This window comes from Pelmatolapia mariae, linkage group LG1 (genome assembly GCF_036321145.2).
Source record: "Pelmatolapia mariae isolate MD_Pm_ZW linkage group LG1, Pm_UMD_F_2, whole genome shotgun sequence".
Lineage (NCBI taxonomy): Eukaryota > Metazoa > Chordata > Actinopteri > Cichliformes > Cichlidae > Pelmatolapia > Pelmatolapia mariae.
The window spans coordinates 1,048,423-1,073,272 of NC_086227.1; the positions used below are offsets into that span (position 1 = coordinate 1,048,423).

At 46.6% G+C, this 24,850-nt stretch overlaps 2 protein-coding genes across 4 annotated transcripts in view; one reads left to right on the forward strand and one right to left on the reverse strand.

Moving 5' to 3' along the window:
* Positions 1–9,469, forward strand: tubgcp4 (tubulin gamma complex component 4). Its single transcript, XM_063469626.1, has 18 exons — positions 1–197; positions 2,829–2,957; positions 3,052–3,174; positions 3,248–3,301; positions 3,381–3,437; positions 3,726–3,805; positions 4,834–5,035; positions 5,112–5,277; positions 5,369–5,493; positions 5,595–5,645; positions 5,729–5,834; positions 6,133–6,240; positions 7,169–7,313; positions 7,405–7,582; positions 7,922–8,056; positions 8,130–8,246; positions 8,330–8,469; positions 8,583–9,469. Exons 1-18 carry the CDS (start codon positions 120–122, stop codon positions 8,587–8,589), a joined length of 2,001 nt encoding a protein of 666 aa, XP_063325696.1. The 5' UTR covers positions 1–119; the 3' UTR covers positions 8,590–9,469.
* The window catches only part of tp53bp1 (tumor protein p53 binding protein, 1), a 19,925-nt gene continuing 4,536 nt past the window's right edge, over positions 9,462–24,850 (reverse strand). Inside the window, exons 9-28 of one of the 3 annotated variants that reach the window (XM_063469606.1) lie at positions 24,706–24,800; positions 24,436–24,623; positions 21,591–22,677; positions 21,267–21,383; positions 20,996–21,187; positions 20,854–20,920; positions 19,398–19,487; positions 18,257–18,515; positions 18,088–18,156; positions 17,846–17,998; positions 17,182–17,402; positions 16,717–16,887; positions 15,752–16,149; positions 15,403–15,594; positions 13,594–13,773; positions 12,692–12,880; positions 11,392–11,486; positions 10,985–11,181; positions 9,889–10,025; positions 9,462–9,795 (exon numbers count right to left, since the gene is read on the reverse strand). In XM_063469606.1, coding sequence (XP_063325676.1) covers positions 9,596–9,795; positions 9,889–10,025; positions 10,985–11,181; positions 11,392–11,486; positions 12,692–12,880; positions 13,594–13,773; positions 15,403–15,594; positions 15,752–16,149; positions 16,717–16,887; positions 17,182–17,402; positions 17,846–17,998; positions 18,088–18,156; positions 18,257–18,515; positions 19,398–19,487; positions 20,854–20,920; positions 20,996–21,187; positions 21,267–21,383; positions 21,591–22,677; positions 24,436–24,623; positions 24,706–24,800 — 4,297 coding nt within the window. In that variant the 3' untranslated portion in view covers positions 9,462–9,595. Of the gene's footprint in view, positions 9,796–9,888; positions 10,026–10,984; positions 11,182–11,391; positions 11,487–12,691; positions 12,881–13,593; positions 13,774–15,402; positions 15,595–15,751; positions 16,150–16,716; positions 16,888–17,181; positions 17,403–17,845; positions 17,999–18,087; positions 18,157–18,256; positions 18,516–19,397; positions 19,491–20,853; positions 20,921–20,995; positions 21,188–21,266; positions 21,384–21,590; positions 22,678–24,435; positions 24,624–24,705; positions 24,801–24,850 lie in introns of all 3 variants that reach the window. The other 2 variants (XM_063469597.1, XM_063469613.1) reach the window with 2 other exon arrangements.

Genomic DNA, 24,850 nt, shown 5'->3' on the forward strand with positions numbered 1-24,850 from the left:
TGCTTTTCGCGCTCACGTAACAAATCTGCGACGGCTCCGGCGGCGGCGGTTTGTTTTGGTGGCTGAATGGGAATCTCTCCGCTACATTTTGAATTTTAGACACTTTAAGTTTAATTGACATGATTCACGAGCTCTTACTGGCGCTGAGCGGATACCCGGGGACGATTTTTACATGGAACAAACGAACGGGTTTACAGGTAACACGGAAACACTGCAGTTCTCTGATACGATAACTTCACTCAGATGTTAGCTAATATATAGCTAAATTATTAGCTTTGGTAGCACTATATTAAGGATATACATTTTTGCTAGGATAGTTTATTGAACGAGACAATTGGCAGGTTTAAATACTGCAAGATGAAACGTCACTCACCTGCCTCTTTATTAGGTACCCCTGTTCGTTTACGCAAGTATCAGCCAATCACATTACTGCAAATCGATGCATTTTGGCATGTAAACATATTCAAGAGGACCTGCTGAATGTCTGTGAAGGTTCTCAGTCATCCAGGTCATCGCAGTCTAAGGAGCTTGGAAAGAAAAGCGTCTGGACTTCTTTAAGTTGCTTGAAGACGTTTCACCTCTCTTCAGAAAAGCTTCTTCAGTTCTAAGGTCAAATGGTGGAGAGTCCTAGATTTAAGCCCTGTGGGAGTGTCCTCCAAGAGGGACAAAGGACCCCCTGGTGATCCTCTACCTAATCACGCGAGCCAAGGTCACAATCAGCCAGGGTTTCGGGTGAGCTCATTGCGAAACCTGGCCCCACCCTATCATGTGATTTCCTGAGGTCAGCTGGTCCAGGGTGTGAGTGGGCATTAACCCTGGAGAACCCATGGGGTCAAATTTGACCCCATGGGTTCTCCAGGGTTAAGGTGTCTGGGAAAGATCTCAAAACTGGATTATAGATGGCAGACAGTTGGTGTCGTAAGCCCCGCCCTCTGTTCAAAGATGGTCGCTCACAGTGGACATAGATGGCCTCTTTCACTCCTCTTTCAAACCATCTGTCTTCTCTGTCCAAAATATGAACATTGGCGGCCTCGAAAGAGTGACCTTTGACCTTTAGATGCAGATGAACAGCCGAGTCTTGTCCTGTGGAGGTGGCTCTTCTATGTTGTGCCATGCGTTTATGAAGTGGCTGTTTGGTCTCTCCAATGTAGAGGTCTGGCATCATACACTACATTATTAAATTTGTGTTTTGGAGTTTTGTCTTTGGGATGAACCAGTTTGTGTCTGAGTGTGTTGCTGGGTCTGAAGTAATCTGGGATGTTGTACTTGGAGAAAACTCTCCTGAGTTTCTCTGATGCACCGGCTACATAGGGGATGACAATGTTGTTGCGTCTGTCTTTCTTATCCTCCCTCGCTGGTGTCTGATCTTCTTTTCTCTGCATCTTTGCTGACTTGATAGAAGCCCAGTTAGGATAACCGCGTTTCGCCATTTTACAATGCTGTGATTGCAGCCATTCCCCAACTCTCTGTGAATGGTACTCATGGTTATTGATCAGTGGTTGTTGATCAATGGTCATGAGAATTTGCATAGTCATGATGAAGGAACTGACCTCCCAGCCCATTGTTCCTTCAGTGGGCTGGTTTCAGTCATTATGCAAATGTACTGTTTATAAGATTGAAACCTGCAGTCAGCTGAGACTGAAGACGTCACCTGGATGATGACCAAATGTTTCTCCCACAAAACGCTACGTCCAGATGAACAGAATCAACTTTTGGAGATTCATATATAGATCCATATTATCAGAGTACCTGGGGTCTGTGATAAGAAAAACCCAGGTAGTGAGTTGTGGCTGAAATATTCAGTGTATAATTCATTTATTAGACAAGTTTCAAAGATAATCATTAGGGGTAACACAGGGAGGCAACTGCTCCCAGTCACAGTGTTTAGCCAGGCTGCATGTGTGCCTGACTGTATTGGGAATGCATGCAAACATCATGCAAACTGCACACAGGTCTGATGTGACGGTGCCAGGCTGTGCAGCATTCTGCTGCCCTCATTACAAAAACACAGCATCCAGTAAATAATCGAATACTAGCAACTCTGTAGTGAACACTTTCAGCCACTTCAGGAAACGGGAACAACGCACCAGTTGCAGATTATGTCGTGATGTCATCTTCACTGCACATGTAAGACCTGTGCACATACAGTGTGCTGGGTCACAACTACTGAACGTTTTCACTGCAGACATGTGAAATGGTTAAAATAGTGCAAGTAATGATGTCATGGCTCAGTTCTGTTAAAAAGAAGTACGGTACATTGATTTTGCTTGTTTGTCATTGTTCATATGTAATGTTGGGGTAGTGCACACTTCTATGAAATATGGTCAGAGAATGTATAATGTATGTACAGGCAACCCGTGGGAACTACAAGCTCAGAACAGCAGGAATGATGGTAACAGTAAAACACACCATGAAAATGCATCACACGTCAGAACTAGCAAGAGACATACATAAAATGAAGTATCAGTGTTATATTTTATGTTAAATGTTTATATATTTATCAACACTTTATTTTTTAAGATTGCTTTGTTGTCTGTTACTATGACAACGCCCTGCAATAAATAAAGTTTCTCTGATTCTGATTCAACTTTATTTCGAGAGGCAGCGGCGTGTTGTCTGTCCAAACATATGTTACATATAAAGTCATTTAAAGGACAAAGGAGAAGCGATTTACTGATTTAGCCTCGTCTGGATGAAACTGTTGCGTTTTACAATATTAATAGTGACTAAAGTGCGGTCAGAAGAAAGGAGGTGCGTTGGTGTAATCCATCATTCTAACTTTTATGTATTTCTTACGCACAGATAACTTGTTTTTACATCACCTTCAGGTGTCCCAGGACCTGCCCTTCCTTCACCCCAGTGAGACCAGTGTCCTCAACAGACTCTGTAAACTGGGCTCAGACTATATACGCTTTACAGAGTTTATAGAACAACACACGGGACATGTTCATCCACAAGTGAGTCCTAAAACATTTATACGTGATGATTTTTTCTTTTTGACTGCGTCTTAGACACAGTCTCATTGTTCAGTAATACGTCCCTGCTGTGCAGGAGCATCACAGCAGCCAGCCCAGCCAGACCGGGCTTCATGGGATCTACCTGCGGGCTTTCTGCACGGGGCTGGACTCCATGCTGCAGCCCTACAGGCAGGCCCTGCTGGACCTCGAACAGGAGGTAAAGTCAGGAAAGAGCCAAGAACGGCACAGCGTGTGAGACGATGCTCATTTCACTCTCTTGTTTGTTTCAGTTCCTCGGAGATCCACATCTGACGATATCCCACGTTAACTACAAGCTTGATCAGGTAAAGACTTGCCTAAAAAACACATGAAGATTTTCTTCTTAACTAAAATCTAATGCTGACTTGGTTTGTGTTTGTTTAGTTCCAGTTGCTGTTTCCATCTGTGATGGTGGTGGTCGAGACGATAAAGTCACAGAAGGTAAAGCAGAGATACATCATTACTGAGTGAAGGAGAGACAGCAGCACTGCTCCAGCATCTGTTGTTCGCTGAAAGTCAAAGAAATGAATACTCTTCTCTCTCTGTTTAGTAATGTAGCTTAGCAGCATGTTTCCTATGGTACGGTCCATAATAGAATTGATAAACGTGTTGTTATCGTCATGAAAATGGACCTTCAGATGAGCGCTTGGTCACCATACAGTGAGATGCTCTGTAATGCATCAGGAGGGTCTGGCGTGTTGTAACTACCTCGTGTGTCTGCTGAATTAGATCCACGGCTGCCAGATCCTGGAGACGGTGTACAAGCACAGCTGTGGGGGGCTACCTCCGGTACGCATGGCCTTGGAAAAGTAAGTCTATGTTTATCACAGTTTTAGCGTTGTCGTAATAATACATACATTATCCTGCCACAGAGACTGTAAGTAACCCTGTGTGGGTGTTTCCTTCCTTCACTGATGTGGATTTGACACTTCATGTGCTAAACATAAACTCATTTATCCCAGCGAGCTCTTCAAATGCATTTATGCTCTTTCCTCGTGACCTCGACCCGTGTTTTGATTGCTTATTCATGTGAGAGTTTGTCACCGCTCCAAACTACAAAGGACAAAGCACGTGAACTTCATTAACCTGTGGACTGTTTTTAATGCCTAGTTTTCATTGTGGTGTTGATTGTGTTATGGTGCCACGCTTTGAAGGGTTTTCCACAGTGAGTTCAGTACTTCCTCTGATAATCGTTCGTTTTGAAGGTTCACTTCATGTGTGCAACAGCAGAGCTGATGTTAAAGACAGATTCAAGTTCCTGAAAGCTGAAGCAGAAGAGCTTTGGATCACCTTCATAAACACTTCACTGGTTACTTTGTGGTCTCAATCACCAGCTTCAGGTTTGTTTAGCAGGATTCTGTGAATCATGTCCTCACGTACACTAAACATGTTACACTTTAAGGCGTGGCTGCTGTCTGCACATTCCTCTTTTTCTCAGTCAAATTTAGTTTTATTTATATAGCACCAACGCCTCAGGTGCTTTATACTGTAAGGTAGAGATGCTACAACAATACAAACTCCAGCAATCATATGACCCCCTGTGAGCAAGCACTGTGGCGACAGTGGGAAAGAAAAACTCCCTTTTAACAGGAAGAAACCTGCAGCAGAACCAAAGACACACAGAGATGAACACTAACACACAGCGTGTGGATAGAACTGGACGTGGTGCAGTTGTCCATTGCTGCTGTTTCTAAAATAACTTTTTGTGGATGTGCTTCACATATATGGTGCATTGTCTTGCATGACAGCACGTGCCATAGAATCAGTAGGATGTTTATACTTTCTTATCATTGAACACTGATATCAGCTATCCTTTTGTGTTCTTTTGAATGTGCAGGATTTTGGCCGTGTGCCACGGTGTGATGTACAAGCAGCTGGCAGCTTGGATGCTGCACGGGCTGCTGCTGGACCAAAGCGAGGAGTTTTTTGTGAAGCAGGGTCCCAGTGCTGGAGGAGCTGCTGCCAACCAAGAGGAGGAAGAAGAAGACCTGGGACTCGGAGGCTTGAGCGGGAAGCAGCTCCGAGAATTACAGGACCTGGTGAGTGGCACGCACAGACGTGCGTCCAGCGCTGAACGCCGAGTGTCTTTTAATGTCGGTGTGTGCTGTTGTGCAGAGGCTCATCGAGGAGGAGAACATGCTGGCTCCATCTCTGCAGCAGTTCTCCCTGCGCACAGAGATGCTGCCTTCTTACATCCCCATCCGAGTGGCCGAGAAAATCCTCTTTGTGGGAGAATCTGTCCAGATGTTTGAAAACCACAACCACAGCCCATCCAGAGCTGGTACTGGGAGCTTCTGTTGTAACCTATTGGAGTGGGACCTCTTCTTTTTGTGTGTCTGGAACAACCCAACCTGTTTCCTTTGTATTTTCAGGCTCTATACTGAAACACCAGGAAGACATGTTTGCTGCTGAGCTGCATCGACTCAAACAGCAGACGCTTTTCAGCCTGGTGGATTTTGAGAATTTGATCGATCGCATAAGGAGCACAGTGGCAGAGGTGAGCTCATCAGGGACAGCATCATTTTTAGCATTAAAGAAGGAAAACCAGCGAGCTGCTTTTACAAAGTAAAGCCCTCATGCTGTCTTACTGATTTGCAGCACCTCTGGACACTAATGGTGGAAGAGGCAGATCTGCTTGAGCAGCTCAAGGTTTGTCCTCATCGCCCTTGGTTCTGCATCATAAATCAGCGTGAAATGAAGCGTGCTGATGTTTGTGTTTTCTTTGTTCCCAGATCATTAAGGACTTCTACCTCCTGGGTCGCGGAGAGCTCTACCAGGTTTTTATTGACCTGGCGCAGCACATGCTGAAGACTCCTCCGACGGCTGTCACCGAGCACGGTAAATATTCTCAAACAGCTTCCCCTCTCTGCTTATTTGTTCATAGGTAAGTTACACAGTTAAACACAGTATGCAGCTGTTTGTCATGATGTGTTCACGTGCATTCGTGCCGTGCTGCATGCCAAAAAAAAAAGAAAAATCTTAATAATAAAACAAAACATTTGCAAGAAACAGACACATGTAGAGACTTGAAATGTGTGCAGGTTCTGTGTCTCTGCTCATAAAGCAGCATTAAGGTAAAAGCACACTCAAGGTCAAAGCTCTTGCAGCTTCATATCATGTGATTTCTTTTGCACAGATGTAAACGTAGCCTTCCAGCAGGCAGCTCATAAGGTGCTGCTGGACGATGACAACCTCCTGCCTCTGCTGCACCTCACCGTGGACTACCAGGGCAAAGACGGCAAAGGTGGGCTCACTGAGTCACAGTGCAACCCCACTCCTGATGTCGTAAAACTCAGCCTGTGGCGGGTGGCGCCCTCTGCTGGCCTAAACTGTTTTTTCCACATGAAGCCTTCATGCTTTGTCATCAGGTTAAAGCCGTATGTCTACAGCTGCATCATCTGTCCAGTGTTTTATTACAGTTAATACAAAGAATTTATACTGTTACACAGCTACTGCTGTGTTTACTGATCAGATGTCAGATACCCTTTGGTGTACAGGACAACGTGGATATTTTGGCCTATTTTTGAAGTCATAGCAGAATAAACAGAAACATGGATCACAGAGTGAATGAAACACAGAAGTACAAAGTTCTCGTTTCACTGAAGGTTAGATATCCCAGCTGTTGGGGCTAAAACACTCCCACAAAGGGAAAACCAGCATCCTGCCCTGCAGATGCATTTCAGATACAACATTCTTATTGTTGTGATTGAGGCCAGTGTGAAGACGAAGTTTGGAGAACTTTGATTAAAATAGGTTCTTTTTAGATACCTACATTCAAACTGGAACTGTCAACATGTCATATTTATCATTAATCACAGTCATCCCTAAATGTAAGTTCATATAGGCTGAGAGAGAGAGAGCTGTTAGTCATCCCAGTATAAAAGCATGTAAAAGGAACAATTACAGTCATTTATTTTATTTTAAATATCAGTCAGTGTTAAGAGACTGTTAACAGGACTAATTTACATAAAAACAAGTCTGAAAGGTATGTATTTATTTATGAAGCACTTAAATCAAACGCTACATATCAGATGTGCGTTTCGCCACACCACAAACTGCAGACTTCAGGTTTTAAATCCTCCCCCACACACACTCTTACAGACAGTATTCAGCTGGTGTACTTATACCTGTTATCTCGAGCTGATGGTTGGTTACTGTGCCTGCTTTCTCAGATGCGTCACTCCCCAGAGAAGGAGCCACTCCTCCACAAGACACTTCCCCTCGCGAGGTTCCTCCCACAGGCTGGGCAGCCCTCGGTCTCACCTACAAGGTCCAGTGGCCGCTGCACATCCTCTTCACTCCTGCTGTGCTGGAGAAGTGCGTGTTTGCACCCCTTACTGCAGCTTTGATGTGTTTAGTCCCAGTGCATCCAGTCACCGTCCTCTCCTCCTCGTGTGTGTGTGGTCAGGTACAATGTTGTGTTCAGGTACCTGCTGAGCGTGCGGCGGGTGCAGTCACAGCTGCAGCACTGCTGGGCTCTGCAGATGCAGAGGAAACACCTGAAGTCCAGCCAGACGGACGCTGTGAAGTGGAGGCTACGCAACCACATGGCCTTCTTGATCGACAACTTGCAGTATTATTTGCAGGTAACAATGCAGCCGAGAATTTTAAACTACCAGCGCACAAGATTATCATTTAATGACCTTTGCACGAGGTTTTAGGTGCCATCAAAGACTTTCCAGCTCAGGGTCTGAGAGATTTAACCAGCTCTCCCATATCCTACTTAAAAATTGACTGGTGGCTAAATTAAATGATATTTCCAAGTCTGATGCAATCAGTCTCCAACTCAAGTAGAAATCTTTACCTCGTTCGATCATCAGTGTCTAATGACGGCTCGTCTGTGGACGCCGATGTTAAAAACCATCATAGGAATAATAATTCAAGGAAAAAAGAATCACGTGCTGTTTGAATGATTTAAACTGCAGGTGGATGTGCTGGAGTCTCAGTTCTCTCAGCTGCTTCAGCAGATCAACTCCACCAGAGACTTCGAGAGCATCCGACTGGCCCACGATCATTTCCTCAGTAACCTGCTGGCCCAGTCCTTCATCCTCCTGAAGCCGGTATGAGACACACAGCTGCTACATTTCACCCTCCTTACCTGAGGCCGCTCTGCTCACCTACTCTCACCTTCAGGTGTTTCACTGCCTCAACGAGATCCTCGAGCTGTGCCATAACTTCTGCTCTCTGGTCAGTCAGACTGTGGTTTCACTGGATGACAGGGGAACCGCTCAGCTCGATCTGCTAGTCAAGGTAGCGAATACACACCTTTTTTTCCCTCTGTTGGACACTGTAAAGAGATTTTTTTTTGTAATGCCAACTCTGTCAAATTTCAGGGCTTCAGACGCCAGTCATCCCTCCTGTTCAAAATTCTGTCGAGCGTTAGGAACCATCAGATAAACTCTGATCTGGCTCAGCTGTTGCTGCGACTGGACTACAACAAATACTACACCCAAGCTGGAGGCACACTGGGCAGGTAGGACCAGTGTGATCGTCATCTATAGCACATGTCCAGGTGCAGAAAATTCAACACAGACGGTCATCATGTACCACGGTCAATCTAAAATATATACTTCCTGCTTTTTTCAGTATTTAAGAAGAGCGCACAGGAAGTTATTTAACCTGCAGAAGAGACTCCCATCAGTGTTCTCCACCGGCTTCACCCAATCTTTGACTTTGAACAACCAAATTACAATGATCACTTTCACTGTAGTAATACTGAACTGAGCAGATAGTTTGGGTTTCTTTTACATGCAGAGATGATCAAACTGCTCTCAAGTTAACATGAGAAGCAAGAAAAACAAACGTCGCTGTTTTTGTAGAGCTCACTACATCAAAAAAGACATTTACATGTAAGAGAAAGTCTTGAGTGGATCTAGTTCAGTGTGGCCCAAACAACCAAAGGAAAAGTCAGTTTGTTCCCTTTGTCGTTGAGAACAGTCTTTGTTTGATAAAACTGTAGAATTGATGTAAAAGATGAGATTGTGACATCACCTGGTTTCTGGATTTGAAATCACCACATATCATATGTATCATATATCTGAGCGAGCAAGGTCATATTTGTGAAAGCAGTAGGTAGCCCTGAACAGACGGGTAAAAAACCAAGTGCACAGCTTTTTAAACCATCAGATCTCTGTAAATGCGTGTAGCCATGGCGACACTTTGCTATGCATCTATTCTAATTGACAGATTGGCAACTGCCAGTGTAGGATGCTAATCTTTATGTTTAGCTTGGCCTAAAGCACAGACATGGATTCAATGTGCAGCCTGTCATCAAACTACGCTGGATCTTTTTACAATATATTCAGTTTTGGTGCTGTGCTCGTTATACCATCATGGAGGCAGAGCTCACAGAAGCACTGCTGGATGTAATATGGGCGAATCCTCCCTTTGACTCTTGTATAAACTGTAAATATTAATGGCTTGTTGCGTGTACCATTTTGTGTGGAGAAAATAAACATCAATGCATTAAAATGAAACAAGGGTCACAATTTATTATCTCATAAAAACGGACAGGATCAAGTTATATACAGCAGAAGCATGCAACAGAACTAACGCTCAACATTTAGCTTGGTCAAAGGCATTTTGCACGTGGGGTCAGATTATGAGGACGAGGAGGACGAGGAATAGTCGTGGCAAAACTGAGGCTTGCAATCAAAAGCCAGGCGCTCCCCGCAGATGAGACTCTGGATGAGCCACTCCGGAGACACCAGCGGGATTTCCTGTGATGTTGCGCTTTTCTCGAGCAGCGGCGGACAGGCGTGGTCTGTCACCACGAGGTCATACTTGCCAGCAGGAATGTCTAAGGATGGAACGGGAAAGTGAACGGATTAAAGTTTCAGCACAGCAGCGAGACAGGGTGCATTGTTTGGACATCACTGTGTGGATCCTGTACCAGAGTTGTCTTTGTCTGCTTGGAACTGCCGGACGGAGGAGCCTCCACCCATGGTAATCAGCTGGGCCCAGACTTCCACCGGCTTCTCAAACACCAGAAGGGCCCGCAGGCCTTTGAAGGGACTGCAGCGAGGATGCCTGAGAGACAAACAGAAAAGATCAGAAAGAACAAAGGCTCTGTGACTTGTAAACAAGAACACTTTGGTTTATTCCACACGGAAATATCTTAAAGTACCATCATAACACAATGTCACAGCAGATGACATCACTTAAGGACTGACATCACTGAATCAGCTGGGATTCTTACACCTCTGACCTCGTGAGGACGAGGAACAGTCAGGAGAAACCAGGATTTTATCAGCACGTTTTTACACTGGTTTCCATTCTGAAGTAACATCCACCTGTTACATTGTAGCAGACGAGACTTTTCCCCACAGCAGGACAGGCTAATGTGCTGAAATCTGCCACTTTACTGCTCACAAGGAAAGACGTTTATTAGAAGAGCAGGGATCAGCCATGTGATCCGTTTCATTTATTATACAAACAGGTCAAATGACGAGGTGGGTGGAGCTTGATTTTGCCTTTGAGTGTCATTCCAATAAAGATGGTCGTTTGACTTCTACACTGGTGTTAATTTGGACCAAGTCTGAATGCAAACTGCACTGCTGGCTTCATCAGTAAACTTACTACATGCAGCATTTGGTGCCCACACTCGTGTTCTTTGGGATGGCTGTAGCTCAGGCGGTAGAGCATCATCTACTGATCGGAAGGTTGGTGGTTCAATTCCTGGCTTCCCCTAGTCTGAATGCCAAATATCCTTGGGCAAGATACTAGTACATGCATCGGAGTATGAATGTGTGTGTGAATGTTAGTTAGAAAGCACTTAGAAAATGTGTGTGAATGCACAAGTTGTGTAAAGTGCTCAGAAGAGTAGAAAAAGCACTATATAAGAATTTGGTTGTTTGTTGACTTTCATGTTCCCCCAATAAAAACAAATCTTTTGATGTGATGTGCAGGAGATGTGCTACATTTCATATGGAACCTTTATTTTTGCACCGTACCGATAAATAAATCCCAAACATAAAGCATCCTCTCACCACTCCACTATGGCATCGTCCAGCCCCACGCCGGCAGGCAGCAGGTAGTTCCTGTAGTTGAGCAGTTTGTTTTCTTTGCAGCAGTCTCTCACCCATATGTGCGACACACACGGCACGCCGCTGGCTAAACACAGCAGGTACTTCCTGGTACGGCAGTGCTGGTCTGCGATGAGCAGGCTCTGGTAAGCTGCCTTACACTGAAAAGGGAATCGAACACACACTCATTTACTGCACTGCTTCAGACTTTAGGTGATGTTTGTTACCACGGAGAAGACAAAGTGCACATGACCAGCCACTAATATTGCTTTGGTGAATACAGCCTGGAGCTGGACAGATTTATGGCACATATGTGTAACATAAACATATCTGTGCGATCACAGGCACATGCTAGGGTTTTCATTACTTACCTGTTCTTCATTGAAGTTTGGTAGGATGAAGCCTCCGCCCGCCTGCAGCTGGGTTTCTGTGTATGACTTGTTATACGGACCCGTCTGCACATAATCTGAAGAGAAAAGCATGAAAGGAGGCAGGAAGGGCTTCAATAATTGTAATTAGGGCTGGGTCCAGTGTGTAGTTAGCCAACTACACATACTCTCATGTTTCCAGTGGTGAATGTTCATGTTAAACAGTCAGTTTCACATAATGAGATGAGTCTGTGCAAAACGCTCAGGATGCTCTGAACACCCAGTTTCAGAGTGTTTTTCTCAGAGTGGATAATTATGTCCCCCTCATCTGTCTGTGAGGCAGCTAAGCAGAAGAAAGCTGCATAGAGCTGCAGCCAGAGGATGAACTGAGGAGCTGCACCGAGGTCACCAGAGCACGAGGATTACTTTCAGCTGTGAACCATGTAAACCACAATCAGCCCCCTTTAATATCCCCAGATGCACCTGGCTGCACATTATATGTCATTGTTAGTTCATTGTAGCTTATTCGTGGTTGTTTTGATGTTCCAATACTTTTTGGAAATACACAAAAACATTACTTTGGGTCCATGTTTGGTGTGTTAGCTACCATGAACATTTCTGCAAACCGTGGAGAAAGCAGTTTGTGCAGGTCATCACACTTTTTCTGATAATGTGGAGTCCTGTTCAGTTCAACAGTATTTATATTGCACCAAATGACGACAACAGGCGTCTCAATTTTCTTTATATTGTAAGATAAAGACCCCACAAAATTAGAGAGAAAACCCAAACTATCAGACACTTGGCGACAGTGGGAAGGAAGAACCCTCCACCTGCGGGTGAGGGGCACCAGCACCACATAGTGGGAAAGAGGTAATTATGGCCCAGAAATCAGCACCACAAAATGACGGGCTAAACTGGACCCAGTGGTGCTACTGGAAGAAGTTTTACTCGCTGTAGTTGAAACCGTGATTCTCCCACATTGGGAACGAGCCCAATAAGCAAGTTTATGCACCAAATGCTTCTCTAACATGTGGAAACATAGTGTTATTAAATGCATGACCACTGGGGGAAAAGCAGTAAGAGTGAGTGTTCATGTTCATCTGTCCAAGCACATGTATGTGATGATATCACTGCTTCATCAACGAGTGAGCAACACTGCTGCCTTCAACAGAAAACCCTGTCGACAGCTACGTTTGGGCTTCCAGACAAATCTTTATGCAACATTAGTGTTTCTGTGACATAACTGAAGGCTCAACTCTGGGCTTTGTCAAAATCAAATCTGGAGGTACTGAATCTGTCTCACCCTCCTCATCCTCGCTCGTGAACTTGTTGGTCAGGCGGTCGGTCTCAGACGAGGCGGTCAACATGAAAGCGAAGCCCATAAAGAGGGACGTGTTCTGGGGCAGCGGACCGTGAGAGTCTTCCACGTCCCCCGACTGACCCGGGACATCGGTGCCACTGCCCGAGGTATTGCACACACCGACCCGCTGAGCTGAGGACGCAAACACACGCAGGTTAAAGACAGGGAACAGTGCTACACTTTCTTTAAAGGACGAGTTCACCCAAAGCCACAATAAAACAGTTTCTCACTTATTCTAACCACGGAGATAGTTTCTGATGTATTGTTGTGACGTGTGGAGGAGTTCCTGCCCAGAGAATAAAGCAGCAGCATCGTTCCTGACAGCACGGGAAATAACACACCCACGGTGGGCTCAGAGAAACTGTTCCTGTGATTTGGCTGAACTGGTCTTCCCCACGTCAAACAGAACAGCTGTGCTCACATAATGCACCCGTGAAATCCACTTCCCTTCCCCTCCACCCGTGAACAACACCACGCTAAAACTGCGGGTAGGTTATTCATTACCGAGTCCGTCTCAGCAGCAGAGGACGCACACAGGCCGCAGACACAGGTCTTCATTATGCTCAGTACAAAAATGGCAAATTACTGATTTCACATGAACAACAACGTGAATCAAGTCTGCATCAGGATGAATAAAACAGTCTATAACACACAATCATTAAAAGTCATCTTAAAACTGTTAAAAATCAGCTGCTAATCATCAACAGTCCATTAAAACCAGTTTGCATCGTGTTTAAAATCACAACTTTAAAATTCAAAGCTAACTGCAATACCATAAATATATGACATTAACCCCAACAACACACACACACACAGCCATGGTCACGGCGAGTCGGTCTTCGTACCAGCTCTGGTCCCCGCCCCCCTGCGCCCTCTCTTGGCCGGCCCCTGGTTGTCCTCTGAGGCCATCAGCTTCCTCTTGCTGGAGGTTCCCGGGGAGCGAGGGCTGCTGGAGGAGCTGCGGTTGGGAGTGTTCTGACCTCCAGGGGTTCCTCTGCGTCTCCTCTTCCCCTCAACCAAGTTATCTGAGGACAATAATAAATATCAGCAAACTGAAGGGAACATACAACTGGGAGCAAGAGCTCGACACAGTAGTCCAGTATGTACACTGCATATATTAGGTTTAAACACTGGTCTCACTATAGGTCTCAGTGTATCTGAAGAGCTGGACGACGGCTGTCTGCTGATGATGCTTTGGGCACTAATATGAGCTGTAAGATGACACAGATAGTCTTTACTTCTCAGGGAGGAGTTTGGCGCAGGAACAGAGCTTCAGTATTAGACGACCACGCCTGCTTCCAGAGCAAATCTTTGTACGTCATCTGTCTCCTGAACAATTAACCCTGATCTCATCATAACTTACACAGCCAGCATGATCTTAATCATCATGTTTTGAATGGTGAACCCAAGCCTTAAATGACAGAGGGCGGAGCAAAGAGCAAACACTTTACACACGTGCCTGATCAGAGGATGGTGGCTTCGTTTGTTGGTGTGGGTTTTATTAAATACAGCTGCTGCAGAAAACAATCACTGTTAGGAAGGTTCAGCGTGCCAAGGAAACGCTGCTCTGGTCTCATTTTTCAGTGCAGCTGTATCAGCGGGCACGAATGAAAGGCGCCGTCAAGCACTCCTGATGGCGTTCTGTACGTTCTACCATTACATTAAAGCAGGGCTCTCAAAGGTGCCTTTAAGCTGAGTTCAGGATGATGTGTGAACACTCCAAACAGGCTTCCAGCCCCCTGAAGCAAACCAAACTCTTCCTAGTGTGCTAGACAAAGTGCTACATGCAGGACTTCTTCCCAGCTCTCTGAGCCTGCCGTTTACATACTACTGCATTTGCCTGCTGGGACAAACACACAGACTTCCTGTAGTTACTGCCTCTAAGCATTAAAATAAGTGAGGAGCCTCTAAGGCTGCAGTGCAGTGCATATCTGAGTAAAAAACTAAGAATGGGACCTCGTCCTTTTATAATGACCCTGTGCTGACCCGACTGTCATCACAGAGGAACGCACGGGCCAGAAGACAGAAGAAGATGCTAACACTGGTTCCACACCATACTGTGTACTGTAACAAACACACTACAACATGCATGTTATTGGGTCCTTCTGTCTCCATCATGGATAAGAATGATTGGCTTTGAAAAGCTCTAAAAACAGTGAGAGCCGTGATCAGAGGAACAGACGCATCACTCGAGAAGAGGATCAGAAGGAACCTGGTTAAACTCAGGCTGAACTTTCTACTGGTCTTCAAAGGAGTTTGCAAAGAAAAGCGTCTGGACTTCTTTAAGTTGCTTGAAGACGTTTCACCTCTCATCCGAGAAGCTTCTTCAGTTCTAAGGTCAAATGGCCGAGAGTCCCAGATTTGACCTTAGAACTGAAGAAGCTTCTCGGATGAGAGGTGAAACGTCTTCAAGCAACTTAAAGAAGTCCAGATGCTTTTCTTTGCAAACTCCTTTGACTACGATGACCTGGATGACTGAGAACCTTCACAGACATATTTCTACTGGTCTGTTTGAAAGAGTTCGCCCTGTTTAAGGAGGACTGTAGGTGAAAATAAAATCCGTCTTGTCGAGGTTTAAAACAGTTAAGCACAGTCATGGGCAGAGGCGGTACCACGGCCGTGTGGGTCCATCCTCAGCTCTGCGGCTGTCTTACCCAGACTGATGTCGGAGGCCTTGGCCAGGGGAGTGGTGGGCTCGTAGGGCCCGAGGCTGTGCTGCTCCCTCAGCTTGTTTCCCTGCTCCAGCGACAGGATGACCGATGTCCTGTTGTACCACTGCCTCCGACCCTCCTTCTCCACGCTGTAAAACAGCTCCTGGCCCTCTGTTTTATGGCCCTTAACGACACCTGCACAAACACAAGAACCATCGGTCCTGCATGTTTTAGTCTTTCATGCAACAACCACAGAAACAGTCAGAGCTGATGTCACTGTTAAATCTCCTCAGTCTAAACCAAACTCACCACAGCGATCTTACTAAACTACGCGCGGTTGTCACTTCCTCACCTATACTGAAGTACTCGTCTTCCAGCAGAGCAGTGACCTCCGTCTCCAGCGGGATGGGATCACACAGCAGGATATCCTTCCCAGCAACCTCACACTCGTAGCCATCGTCGAACCGCAAGCGGAATCTCCCCTCGCCGGCGTCTTTGATGATGCGACCAGAGTAGAAGTAACCATTGGATGACCACTTAGCCACCACCCGCAGGCCGATGAAGCTGCTCCCGGCTGAGCTCCCCGCCTCTGGTGAAGACCTGAGGGAGTCCGAGTGGCTGGGCAGCTCGGGGTCCGTGGGGCTGACGGGGAAGCGTGGGGGGAGCACGCGGCTGTACGGCTCATCTTCTGAGGACGACTGTGGCTGGCCCTGAGCCGTCAGTCTCTGCAGCGAGCCACCGCCTCCTCCCCTTTGAGAGAGAACAGTCTGGTGTAAAAGGCCTGTGTTGTCCCAATCCAAGCAGAGATGGAAGACATTCCACAGATGCACGGAATTTTAATGGAATCAGTGAATATCCTTTAGCTTTAAGAGTACGCACAGTGCCGCTTTGGACCTGCTATGTCAAAAAAATCCTTATTTGTTGAAACAAACCACGAGTATCTTTAGAGCAGCTTTTATCCAGCTTAGCAGACAAACGAGCTCTCTATCCCGTACCTCAGCTAAAGCTTACAGTCTAATCTGCTGCTGTCTGTGTGGTGTGGGAGCACTTCAAGAGCATAAGCTACAAACTCTGCAAAGGTGATAACACGCAGCACCCCATCTAGCCCCAGATTAACTACGCAGGGTAAATCTGCTCGAGGCAGGTTCACGGCGATGCAAACCGTGAACCTGAATAATGGTTGAATAAGGTTTGAGTGAGAAGAAAATGAGTAAGAAAAGGAAAAAGTGTTATTAAGGTCGTGCAGCTGGCGAGGGCTCAGAGTGTTTCCTGTCCATGGTTTCTGTAAGTGCAGAGCGAGCCTCAGGGAGGACTCACCTGGACAGGGAGGAGCGGGACGGGGGTCGGCCCCTTCTAGCCCTTCCTCTGGGGGTCAGCGGGACGAAGGCCCGGGACCCCAGCGTGCTGTAGCCTCTGTTCAGTGTGACCACTGACCCTGCCCTGTGACCCCTGTGACCCCTCTGTTGTTGCCCACCTCCCCTCCTTGGACTGCAGACACACAGAGGGGACGAATGGAGCCGGTCAGGTTGCACAGGCACAGATCTGGGGACACTTTTAAAAGTCACCTCACTGACAAGTGAGAGCTGTGCAGCGACCCCAGATCTACACCTGTGACAACACGGACCTGTCGCAGGCAGGGATCAGCGAATCACTGAGAAATCAGGGTGTTAGAGTCACAGCAGGTGAAGAAGTGACACAGCATGCAACTAGTGCAGAGAGAAAGAGCAGGAAGGTTGAGGAGAAACGGTAAGAACTTTGGGACTGTGGAGGATGAGGAGTTACCTCGTGGATTTGAACCCTCTGCTCGCTGGAATGATGAAGTCTGGTCTGGTGAGGCCCGTACTGCTGCTGGTTCCCCCGGAGCTGTGCTGCAGGCTGGACGCTTTGGACGAAAGCGAGCTGATGTCCCCCAGATCACCAGAGGTCACAGAACTGCTGCCTGTGCGGCACGGAGAGATGTCGCTGTCCAAGACCTGGCAGTCCACCACGGGCTCCTCGCTCTCCTGGACACGTCGGGCAGTGACACGAACACGTTAAACAGCCAAAATCTATAAATACATTTTCCTTTAAAAACAAAGAGGCCTGACAGTGAAAGAAGCATGGATGTCTGCACAGGACTGCACGGCAGTCAATGCTTTCCTTCTCGTTCTGGAGGCTGCAGCTCGTGCTCATGCACACTCAGACAGTTTCCCATGAATGTGACTCAATGTGATTTTTTAAGAAATGAATATTCAGCAGAAATTAAACGAACGCTGAGGGTGTTTGGACAAATGATGCAGATTTTAATCACTGTGATGTTTCTCGATAAAATCACATAACTGTGATTTGCACAGCAGTGCTGCTCTCTGAACTGTGCAGAGGAGGATTTACAGCCCTGACATGTTCTGACAGACAGCAAATACAAAAACACAGGCTCCAGAAATCAGACCCAAACAGAGACAGTTACCTCGGTGACTTTGCGATCCACCTCTTTGCCGTCCTCATAATACACGTCGGTAATGATCCGAGTGACGGTGGTCCGCACTTCCTGGATGGTGCGCACGTGTCTGCGGTGAGAGGGGACGGCGGTTCTTCTAAAGGACGGGGACTCGGGTTCACCCTTTCAATACAAAAGAAATTGAAGAATGACAAATGAACGATAGAAACACGTGGTTAATCTCTTCGTCCAAAGAGGCTCAGTGTGCGTACCCGGCCAGCTGGGGAGCGAAACCCCGCTGCATCGAAGCCGGTCTGCTGGGAGACTGTCCGCTGGCATGTCTGAGCACACAGGACAGACTGATTAATATCACAATAACATCAAATATGATGGAGACCACATTTTTATTCAACTCTGCATGACTGATCCTGAGTCGCATACCTTGCTGGGCGGTGTGGAGGTGATGGTGTTCTCAGAGGCCTGCTGGGAAACCACCTTCTGCCTGACTGTTGTGCTGCTCGGGGAGGTCGGCTCTTGAGCATCAGGCAGTCCTCTGCTGTCCTCAGGCGGCTCAGCGGGGGCGAGCGCATCCCGCAGGTCCTGCTGCGGCGCGCTCAATACATCCTGGCTGTTCGGTAGACTGTTGCATTTCGATACGGACGCCTGAGAGCTCCTCTGTGGTGAGGCGAACAGTTCCCCCCTGCAAAAGACGCTACATAACTATGGAGCATCTTACCAGTGATCAAATTACAGGTCAGGAATCCCAACGAGAACCTTTCTGCTTTTAAAGATTCATGTTTAGCTTTTCTAGTGTCCAGCAACAACCACAAAATATTTGCTGAAAACCTGTTTGTACCAAAGGCTCCAAAAGCAGTATCACACACCAAATCGTTACCTTTACTTTCCAAAGGTAAACACATGGCATGGACGCGTGTCTTTTCTTAACCAGTCGACTGATAACGAGTCAGAGCAGCCCTAATGTTTCCACAAAGGATCACAGCAGTGTGTCTGTTCCACTACGTTTGCAGAGAACGTTCAGCACAATGACCCAGCTTTGTCACACCTTCCCACTCTCCATGTCCTGAGAGAATACGCACCAAGTAGAAATAACCACCCAATCTCCTCTGGAAACATAAAGTAGGTCTCACTGTCACATGCACACGCAGGCTCACAGCACGAAGCCTATTTCTGTCCTAACACACACTAAATCAGGGGACACGGATTCAAATCCCAGGGTCAGACAGACGTGTGAAGGACTAGATGATTTATAAAGTGGGAACATCCAGATAGTGTAAGGATGACACAGGACAGCCAGTGTGGTGAATACTGTCATATGCATGTGCTAACATTAACACTGGGGAAATCATAGGCTCAAAATGCTAACAAAAGTGGGACAACACTGCTGTGAGCGTGTGGCAGGCTTTTCCCTGTGGACCTTCATGCCTGCAGTGCAAAGTCACAACATTTATCCAGACATATGAACCTGTAATGACATTCCTTATTGACAAGCACAGTGAAAGGCTTGAACAGTGTGAATCTTTATGCATTTATCTGCCTCTGTGAGACTATGATGTGAGCTTACCTGACCAGTGTAGTGTTTCCTCCAGGCTGGCTGTCCTCCTCCGCCTCCTGCTGTCGGTGCACCTGCCTGACCCGAGTGAACACCGACGGGCTGCTGGAACGTCAACGATGGAACAACAAACCTTTAAAGTTTTATCGTCACGCGCCGTAGCTCAAAGACAACAATTTCTTTAACATAGTAAGCAAACCCACATGCCTGATAACCAGTCACTGCACTGCACACTACATGCATGCTTACAGTCTAGCAAATGAGTATGTACAGTACATGCAGTAAGACACTTAAATCTACCTATGCATATATCATTACACCAGGGGTGTCGAACTCCAGGCTGGAGGGCCGGTGTCCAGCAGGTTTTAGATCTCACCCTGGGTCAACACACCTGAACCCGATGAGTTCAGCACCAGGCCTCTGGAGAACATCAAGACATGTTGAGGAGGTCATTTAGCCATTTAAATCAGCTGTGTTGGATCAAGGACACATCTACAACCTGCAGGGCACCGGCCCTCGAGGCCTGGAGTTCAACACCTGTGCCTTACACTGACAGACTTTAGCCAACCTTAAGAAAACCTCATTAATGTTACTTTTGCATCCCACCTTAAAGGTAAGTGAGCCAATGTTCAAGTGTCCCTTATAAAGTGTTGGATCTGCGCTTCAGCAGCCCCGCTAGTTCAGACACTCATCACTCATGAAGAAAGCAAGACAACGACGGAACCGGGTTTTACTTGCTAGCAAGGGAGGCTGATCGGAACCAGGCTGTTGGAGCTGAACGCTCCTCACCTGTTTCCTAGCCAACTTCAAATAAACAGCCTTCCTCGCAGCCTTTTATTCTGAGAATACAAGCACCACCCATTGTAAGAAAAAAACCCTATGGTCACAAAAGGTTAAAACACTGTGTGTGTGTGTGTGTGTGTGTGTGTGTGTCTTCCTGCCACACAATATATGCTTACAACTGTTAACCACATTTCCTGGTTATCGAAAGGTGATCTCCCCACACCCGTATACGGCTTAACTCTAATGGTTCACCATATGCAAGCATAGGCGAGCCCCTAAATGGCCGGGGGTGGACATCCCTCAGAAGATAAGGAAACCAGAATGTCACGTGGAACGTGCCTGCAGTTAAACAGCTAATTACCTCCCACAGCACCATAGATGTGTCGGGGCGGAGCAGAAGAATATCTAACCATGCAGTTTAAGGCACGGTTTCCAAATGTAAGTACAACAATGGCAACATTTAACAATTTGAATCCGACATAAAGTTTTGGTGCAAACTTTTAACAAAGTAATAAGTTAAAAATGTTATTTAGAGTTCAATCAATACAACGTGAGCGTCTCAAAACCTCAAACTACACTGGGAGATGACACAGAGACACAGCATGCACAAGTGGATTAGACTGAAATGAGAAGAAGACGACAAATGAAAGAATTTAATTAACGTGCTGAGAGAGCACCAGCTTACCTGGTTACAGCCTGGGAAACAGTCGTAACCTTGGTGACAGATCCATCCTCTTCTGGTGGCGTCGGCTCTGGGGAAAGAAATGCATCGCTGAGCGTGCGGCAGCGAGACACTTTTTCACAAACAGCGTAGACGGAGTTCTTACTCTGCAGGCTGAAACGCTCCGAGCTGCCCTCCTCAACAGGCGTCACCAGCTTCATCCTCAAGCTCAGCTTCCCGTCACCTTTGTCAGCTGTGTCACCGCCACTTCCACCCAAAACAATATCGCTGTTGGCCATCACCACGTCTGCAGAGACGTCACCCACTGCATCCGACTTTTCAGAAAAAGAGCTGATCTCTGGAGGAGGGAAACAATAATATTACTAAGACCGTGTTATGTTCTTTGGCTTTTGGTGAACCGGTGTGGTGACACTCACCGATGGGAGTGCTGTGTCTCAGCGTCTGCTTCAGCTGGTTGATCAGCGGCGGCGTGGTGCCGACAACAGGCCCAATCAAGTCTCCTTCTTTAGGAAGGGTGAAGTGGAATGAAATGTCTGTAGCAGAAACACAGGAGTGGAATCAGGTTAAAGACATCTTTTTGACTCAAACAAAGATAAAGTAATTCAGCCTTTAAAACAGGCGTCAGGGCCTTTCACTTCTTTCTAACAGAGACTACTCGGTTTTGGTTTTTTACTCTTTGGACATTATGTGGACACGACTCTCCGCTTACTCTGCAGAAAACACATCTTCATAACGCTCACCTCCCGAGCTGTCGCTCAAGCTCTTTTCTTTGAGGGCCTCTGGTTCACAGCCTGCCCTCTCAGTCTGGGACAGCCTATCGGGAGCCGAGTGCGCCTCTTTCTCCTGAGTCTGGGATTCATGGCCATTGGTAGAGACTGACACTTGGCCTGTGATTGGTTGAGAACTGTGAGTCTTTGATTGTGACACCACCTCTTTCTCACTGTCTGTTACACAGATGATGCTGTCCTCTGCCTTGTCCTCACTCTCCTCGTCCATGGGTTCGGGAGACAACAGCTGGCTCTGGGAGAGAACCAGACCCATTCCCGAGGTACCCTCGGCGTTCTCCACCTCCATCGCCACCTCCTGATCCTCCTCTTCCTCTTCACCTCGTTCACATTCATGCATTGTGTTTTTGTCTGCCTGGCTGTTGCACCCCACCTCAGGCTGCGGCGGCGACGACGATTCCACAGAGGGACTTTTTACAGCTCCTCCTGACACATCTGCATCCACAGCAGATGTTTGAGAGATCATAGACTGTGAAGGCAGGCTGCAGGGCGTAGCGTCTGAGGGAGTCTCCTGCACACAGCTTTTACCTGTCAGATCAGCAGAATCAAACTTTGGCTGCGAGCAAGACACCACGTCAGCACAGCCAGCATCTTTGCTGTCAGCCTTCACATCGTTTACATTCACATTTTGTACATTCAGAGAAACTGTTGCTTTCTGGGCCAGATCGGTCGCTTCAGTCTCAGCACATTCAACGTGGCGCTTCGGTGATTCAGCAGAGGACAACACTTTGGAGCCGGCGGCGGCTTGTGACTCCGACGGGACGGCTTTACTCTCCTTTCTCTGATCGTGACACGAAATCACAGAGTCGCTGGTGTCGACGCCAAGCGGCTCCTCCAGTTCCTCTATCTGAGTGGCTTGGCTGTCCTCCTCAACCCCCTCAGAGGTGAGCTGATGACAGCTGCTGTTCTCTGTGTTCACAGAGAGCTGCAAAGGCAAGGTGAAGGGAGCCGACTCAAGATGCTGAGACTCTGTCTCACAAGGCAACGACGCTGACTTTTCATGCGTCTGTGCATCCTGGCTCTGCGTCGGAACAAATACGTCCTAGAAACACAGAAAATCATCAGAGCTGCAGCTAAACGACACACTGCATTAAGTCTATTTAACTATTCATTTTCTACGCATGCACCAACGCATTCACCAAAGTTTCAAAGTTAGTCTGCATTACTGTGCAAAAGTTTTGAGTCACCCTTTATTTCTTTATATTTTACCAGGAAAACTGGGAAGACGTTTATCGACACGCATGCAAACGTAGCACATATGAGGGAAGAAGAGTTTTTGCTTTATTTTACCAACACAGCCTCAACTCTCTTAGGCATTCCTGCTAAGCAGTCTTCAGCACTACTTCTCCAGGTCTCTTTGGACATTGGCCGGCTTTTGTTCTGTTTTCTGTCAAAGTGATCCACACTGTGGTGAACTGTGGACTGGCAGTGTGCCTGGCTTCACTGTAATGCTGAAAAAACTGAAGCCACTGTCAGTCAGATGCTTTCCATGTTCATAATTCCACCTGGTTTGGCAAAATCCCTGAAACGCAGCCTCAAACCACGTCAGAGCCTCCACCCTGTTCTACAGGTGGCTGTGGACACTCACTGCACACCCTCGCTACACATTTACATTCATTTGAACCGGAAATTGTGCATTCGTCACTTTCCTGATTTTCAGCCCAGCTCTTGTGTAACTTGGCGTATCTCAGCCTTCCACTGAGACCGTTCCTGACGAGGCTTCACTGATCAGCAGATGGATCTAATACAGAGTCACATGTGTCTCTTAGGTCCTGCGTCAGGTATCTTAAAACATGACTTTCAGATGTTCATCTGCTGCCGATAGTCTCAGACCTGCTGGCTCTTTTGTCCAGTTTCCTCAGATTATTTTTGGTGCACATCACGCTGGGACATGAAGCTTTCAGCTAACGGCTCTCACCTCATTGGTGAGAAACAGACTGTTATCATTGGTATTCTTCATAGGCTCAACAAAAGAAAATGATGGGAACACATTATGTGTTTCTGTGACAGACTTCTAACAACCAAGTGCCAAAAGATACAGTAGACAACACTGGCTCACCCGTTAAGTTAGGAGCCTTTTATGCTTGAATTAATCATAGGTTAATGTTATGAACTAAAATGAATGAAGGGAAGAAAAAAAAACAGCAAATGTCCAAAGAAACCTTTGGACCTTTAGAACGTCTGGAAAACTGTCCAAAGCTACAAGAAGCTGTCGCTTGAAAGAACAAGATATACAAAACCCAGATGACTCAAGACTTTTGCACAGTTATAAACCAGAGATTCAGCCTTTAAACTGGATGTTGCATGATGTAACTGAGAGGACATACTGCTCATATGACTCCGAGCACAGAAGCAAACTCTACCTGCTGCTCAAACTGTTTACGAGGGGCAGCCAATCAGAAGAAAGCTGTTTACTACGTCGCCCTTCATTTCTGAGAGTGAAAGGAGGAGCGGCACAAAGACCCGCTGTAACAACAAGCAGCAGTCCTACACTGAAAGTAACGGTTCTCCTCCTCAGAGGAAGAACTACAGTCAACATGGTTTTCTTTATAAGGGCACAAACAAAGTTGGTGCTGAAATCAATGAATTCTTCAACCAGCTGGTCAGCTGACATACAGCCGACCACACAACATCATCTGCTGATCTTTGCATTTTTTATTGATTAGACAGGTCAAACAGTCTTTGTCACTGGGCCTAGCACCCTATCCTCTGACAATTTAATACATCACATATATAATCCATATTTTCTACTGGGGAACATTTTAAATAGGCTGCTGACAGTAAAGAGTGAAGGACATACATGAGAGAACTCGGGCTGGGACGGTACAGAGAGAGTTCGCTCTAAAGCAAAACCAGGGGAACTTTGGGATATGGGAGTAGACGCAGATGGTTGTGGCTTGGAGGCGGCCTCGGTTTCCATTGGCTCGTCCTTTTCTCCTGCTCCCCTGTCATCCGGAGGCAGTGACGTATCCATTTGTGAATCAGCACCTGACAATGCAAAGGGACGTTAGCTTTATCCACCAGCTGATTCCATGTCTGAACCCAAACTGAGATAATAAAGCAGATTTACCATTTTCATCCTCTAGTTCGGTTGGTGAGCTGGGAACTATTAAAGGGGTATGGCTAAAGTTGTCTGGGGTGGGGGCGACATAATCAACAGAGCTCCTAGAGGGGAGAGAAAAAAGGACATCAGCTCATTTTTTAGGGATTTATTG

What these genes read in the sequence shown, in the direction of transcription:
- tubgcp4 (XM_063469626.1), top strand. Translation starts at nt 120, where the DNA reads ATGATTCACGAGCTCTTACTGGCGCTGAGCGGATACCCGGGGACGATT. An exon ending in ACAAACGAACGGGTTTACAG is followed by an intron (nt 198 to 2,828) that starts GTAACACGGAAA and finishes CATCACCTTCAG; the next exon opens with GTGTCCCAGGACCTGCCCTT. An exon ending in AGACGATAAAGTCACAGAAG is followed by an intron (nt 3,438 to 3,725) that starts GTAAAGCAGAGA and finishes CTGCTGAATTAG; the next exon opens with ATCCACGGCTGCCAGATCCT.